A 6,000-nucleotide genomic window follows, 5' to 3' on the forward strand; every position below is an offset into this window, starting at 1 on the left:
AGGAAATATGAATAAAGAAAAGAAAATAATGATTTCCATACAGTTCGCGATAGCGATTAAATTTTAATCCCGTTCTGTCGCAAAATCCGTTCATAATTGACGGTAACGTATAGAATGTGGAACCTTGTGTATACCGTAATGACTATATTATAAATTCACTTTATAGACCGCTAACTATTATTGTCAATTAGTTTCATCGCCCGGCTTCGCTCGTTTAAATAATTTTATATGCAAAGGCCACATACTCTGTTTGTAGTATAATTGTCAGACAACGTAACTTTAGTCCGATAAACTTAAAAAAAAGATCTGACAATTACATATTGCATCTAACGGTGAATTTACATCAAACGAGCGAATGCTCTATCTAACCCCACTATGTCAAATTATTGTAGTGTAAACAGGCGTAGAGTATTCTTTCGTTGTTCAAAAAAGTGCGTTGGAAAAGATTTTATGTAATGTTTCTATAAAGTCGGTGATGAAATGATTACAAAAAATTGCAACAATACTTGTCCTAAATCATAAGCACCATTACCATTCGACAGTCGTAGAGATAATTTCAGCTCCTGAACAACGATCTCCTAAGCACCGAGCTACCTAATTGGTGGTATTGTTGAAAACACAATTAAAAAAATAAAAAATAACTAAATGCCTCATCATTCCTTGCACTTGGCGACGATTACTTTCAACTGAATTTCCCATAAACAAAGGAAGATTCTTATAATTCGACTGCATTTTATTCTCTTGGCTTTGGGTTGTCTATTGATGATTTTTTTAGTCAAATGACAGCAATTTCCCAACTATTTAATTTTCAGAAACCTATTATGGAGAAAATAATTTTTATAACACTTTACGAAGTGATGCGAAATTTTGTTCAGTCTTCTTTCATATCGCAACGGAGCGATTTAAAAAAATTTGAAACGAGAGCAATGATGACAATGTCATGCCAAATGTTGAATAGGACTTCAAAGTGAATAAAAATGGCGGCAAACATTTGTGAGTCACCGATGTGTTGGAGCTATTATTCAGGCAATAAAAGTGGGTTCAGGTTGGGAAAAGGAAACGGATTTCCGATACTTATTGGATCATATTCGAACAGCTTTGTGGTAAAAATCCAAAACATTTTCGGGTTTACCAGCGCCGCTGATACATTTGTGGCTCTATCTATTTTCATTGATATCTAGTGTTATATTATGTAGAGCTAAAAAAAGTGAATAACTACCTATCTTCTACAATATTTTAATAGTTATCACACGGTATTTTTTTTTTTATATTATTAAATTAGTTACATACCTATTACTTTACTATATTAAATACCTTCAATGAGATAGTAATATACTTTCAGTGTTGCTGTAGTTTTTGTTTTCTTATTATATTATATTCTGTATTTCTTCTACGTACATTTTCGTATTTGGGTAGGTACATATTTTAAGTTCAATTCGCAAACTTCGCAAATTAAATGAAACAAAAATATGTATTTTCAATAAATAGAAATATGCAAGTAGGTAAAAAAGTACTGTTTCATTTGTCTATTCTTATTTGATCAAAACTATTAAGACTATCTTTTTATTATTTTGTCCTTGATTATTCCCTTTTTAAATTTATTGTAAATTTAAATTTGCTAAAGTCTACGTTTATAGCTGTTGAAAGTAGTAATAAATTGCTACAAAAAAGACACCGGGCATTGACTGAGATATTATAGACAGCTGGACTGTTTATAAAACCGGGCATTACTAGGAAAATAGGTCATTGACCGGCATGTTGCATAGGGTTTGTGGAGAGAGACAATAATTGTGGGACTAATTTCATATAGTATTGAACTATTGAGATAAGGTTTCAAGTCCTTGAAAATAGACTGTGCCGTAAATCATAAGGAAATCGAAATTGGTATATTAATTTGCTGATTAAGTTCTATTTTACATATTCAATTTTAAAATGCGTTGAGCTTATAAAAAGTTAATGATCGAATAGTTTATATGTACGTAGGTAAACAATAGATTTAAATTTTAAACTTATTGATGTCATCGTGAGAACTGCTGCGCGTTGGCGCCACGATACTTTGGTGTGCAGATGGAAACCCGACAGTTGGGATCGACCGTGCATTATTTATACATAGTATATTATACTAATTAATATATTTTATTTTCCAACTCGTCGACTACATGATAGCCCCCGCATAATCCAAAGCCAAGACGCTTCTTTTATTTGTAAGTATAAATATTTAGTTGTTCAAGCGCTATTATGGCGCAAACCCACACTTGACCGTTAACATTTCACGTCGCAGTTCTAGGCCGGCCTGTGACCGGCCCGAGTTCCCTGACCCATCAGCTTATATTCTCAACGCGCATTCGTCATTCACTACGCCCGCGCCCGTGCCGATTTTAAAACTTGTCTACTAGTGAAAAACGACAGCATTTAGCGTGCACGGGAAAAACCCTAGCCATAATTACCGGAATAAGACATATTTGCAGTGTGACTCATCCGTATTTTCGTCGGCCGGCGCCTCGCGGCGTCGCCGTTTCGACCATAGATTTCATCATTACACAAAAAGCGAACCATTCGCCGTCACACTGATACGCCGAGGCCTATTTTTAAAACTCATTACGGGCCGATAACGTTACGTTACGCTTGCACTGCGATAGCGTCCCTATGACGTAATTTCGTTCGTGGGAATGGTCGCTTGGAATGTGGATGCGACATGATCCGCGCTGAAAGTGCTCACCTGTCCTCGTAGGTAGGGGAAGCGCCTCCGGAGGGGCCCTGGGACGCGTCACCGTCCATGGCTTCTGGTGGGTTAGTCGGGTCAGGTAGTGGAACAAGAAAAGCGCGCGCCGACGACGGGTGCGGCTAAGTGCAATGATGCGGGAGCGCAGTCGTACGCTCGCGGACCGATCGCAAGTCACGACTGACGAGCGGCGACCAGCCATCGCCGGCGGGGCAGGGGCGCGGGTGGAGGCGTGGGAACGAAGCCCCGCGCGTCGCTTAGCAACGCACCGCACGTGGCCGCACACTACTCTACCACCGAGTACGAGTCCATCGCGAACAGCGGACTCTAGGTTTCTCTCGGCTGCGGAAACTCGTGTCACCTCATGGTAAACAATCGGTGTCGAGTACATAATATAAGCAACCGCATTATTCACTCTCCTAGGATTTAAACGAGACGCGATGAGAAAAAAGGCAGTACCTAGGTATATATGTACAATATTTAATAATTACCTACTACCTACCATTTATCTTATCAATTATTATTGTCCGACACTGTTGTACTATTGTTTATCCTATCGCGATCGTCACAAATAGGTAGGTAGGTACTATAATTGAACCTAAATTAGATGTCAAAATAAGGCTTCATGACACATTTATGGCTTTAGATTTCTTATTTATCATTTGGGGCATAAATCTTACATTTTTTTCAATGATACTCGTAAGTTACAAAATCAATTAGGTAGGTACATAGGTATCTATTATCTAAGTACATATTATAAAGCGCTATTATTTCATATTTTTAGGCACAGTTTTATCTTGGCTCTATGTCTATGCCTACCTTGATCTAAGATGCCTAGCATTGAATAATTAATCCACCTTCAATAAAATTTAATTTGATTAATTTAATAAGCAAATATGTGTACGCATTGTCTCTGGAAATAAACTTAAAATCTTAATTTTCATCATCATAATCATTCCAGCCTTTCAGGACGTCCACTGCAGGACATAGGCCTCCCCCATAGAAATCTAAATCAATCCCCCAAAGATTTCCATAACAACCGATCACCAGCGGCCTGACTCCAGCGGCTCCCCGCCACTTTGATCAGGTCGTCTGTCCACCTCGTTGAAGGTCTTTCAAAATCTTAATTTTGTTTTTGTCAATTAAACAACCGATATTTCATAAAGTACCTACCTACTACCTACATAGGTTTACGGATCATTAGAAAATGATAAATGCTGACATCACTGATGCAGCTACCATAGACGGTAAAGGGCTTCTGTCGAATATAAAACACGTTACGTTTTTCCTAAAGTGCATTGCGATTTGCGAATTAAACATTATCGTGTCGGACGTTGCCCGTATGACGCAATAAACAAATAGACAGCCAGCAGACTGAGTGAGTCTGAGTGCACAATTATATGGATTGCTACCATTATCGGGGATAGGGATGGATAAATTGTAAATTGCTTGTGACGAATTACCCTATCGGCGCAGAATACTTAATAGTAGCTAATGCTATCGGTAGCGTTTAGCTACGTTTAGCTATTAGTACCTACCTATTCTGTGCTAACTGCTATCGGCTGAAAACCACTGCCTCGAATGACGTAAGTTCGTAGTACGTACTACGTAGTACTACAGTTAGTATATATTCTATGCTACAGGTTCCCAAACAGTTACTAGGTACGTGTTAACGTGTGGGTAGTACCTTTTTTTTGAGTGGGAAAATCTTGAATATATACCCACGGCCTCCGGGCGACGGGCCACGAGTATGGTAGAATTTGTCCGTAACCCCATCAGTGCGGCGGCTGCCCGTCGTCAGTCCAAAACAAATTGTGAGCCAACCAGCTCTAACGTCATGGGGCGGCGTGAGCGGAACATGTCTCACGCCACCACATCTCTCCGGACGATGGACTAAGTCCCCGCTCCATCGCCCGGCGCCCCTCGTTAGGGAGGAACGTGTAGGTAGTACCTAAGTACTAAATAATATCCATTAGTAACAATAGGTACATGAATACATTATATTATACTTAAAATTATTATAATTGTATGTATCTGTATAATTATCTGTTTTCTAGTAACATAATATGATTTATTGGTGATCTCTTTAAATTAGTTTGCTTAAATACTTTTTAGGACACATAACACCTATTATAATACATACAAAAACATTTATTTGGTACTATACCTTATATCTCAGGATTTTAGGTGATTTATTGTGGAACTGATTTTGCATTGTTTGGTGACTACATTTTGGTGACAGATCTACTATTTTGAGGACAAACCCTATTATTTAAGAAACACAAAACTAATTAAATTGGTGATAGCCAAATCATACCCATTATTAAGTAAACCAAGTAAACTCAAAGACGAAACTTCTGCACCTAGCGCCATCTATTGACGACTTTTATAGCTCATTGTAAAGAAAGCAATACATTTTCATCAAAGAATCTATAGTCTACACAGAACAAAATTATAAAGCTACAAAATTTGTGAGGATTTCCAAGAGTTTCTTGTTATTAAGAGTATCAGATTATATTTCGATTTCGATACATAAATTATTATAATAAAAAAATAAAAAAACTGTACTCAAACAAAAATCTATTACTACTTGAGTAATTTGTTCGAACAAAATAAAGACTAAATATCGCGAAAACTATTTCTAATTAACGACTCCCGAGGCGCAAAAGAAATACATGAGACCCTTTGCTCCCAGTGCAACGTGCTTTCCTTTTAAGTTAATGTTTCAAAGAGATTTAATTACATAGCAAACAGATCCTCAACATTTATTAGTTGCTCGCTAACGCTAAGCGTGTGTTGCATGCACTTTTATTAGCTGTAGAGTTAATCAAATTTATTCTAATTTGTTCAGATACATCACTCTACCTAGTATATCTAATCTGTGACTCTATCACACCCCGGACACTCCATACAAAATTATCGTTTTGACAGTCACACTGTAGAGACTGCAAATGTGTGTGTTAACGCTTTATGGTTGGCACATTTGTGACTAGCGTAAAAAAAAATTCGCGTTTTTCTGATGAAATACAATCTGTAAACAGCACAATATCTAACCATTTTCTACGAAAAACGATAATCACAAATCAAAAATAATGTTGTCAATCTTCGTTGCGTATCGCCCTTGCAGACAAAATATGCGGACCATTTTCAGGCTGATCGTGCGGGGTGAGGTAAGTGTTTAATTTTGGCGGGAGGCGGAGAGCTACACCGTATCTACACCGTACTATATTCTGTACTTGTACGACTATTACTGACTACTGATGAATCGAAATGAATTT

The 6,000-nt window shown here is 37.7% G+C and overlaps 1 protein-coding gene across 1 annotated transcript in view; it reads right to left on the bottom strand.

Moving 5' to 3' along the window:
* Positions 1–2,888, bottom strand: part of LOC123705278 (insulin-like growth factor 2 mRNA-binding protein 1) — a 78,614-nt gene extending 75,726 nt beyond the window's left edge. The window contains exon 1 of the mRNA XM_045653995.1: positions 2,720–2,888. Coding sequence (XP_045509951.1) covers positions 2,720–2,778 — 59 coding nt within the window. The 5' untranslated portion in view covers positions 2,779–2,888. The remainder of the gene's footprint in view (positions 1–2,719) is intronic.
* Positions 2,889–6,000: the final 3,112 nt, after the last annotated feature.

Source organism: Colias croceus, chromosome Z (assembly GCF_905220415.1).
Source record: "Colias croceus chromosome Z, ilColCroc2.1".
Lineage (NCBI taxonomy): Eukaryota > Metazoa > Arthropoda > Insecta > Lepidoptera > Pieridae > Colias > Colias croceus.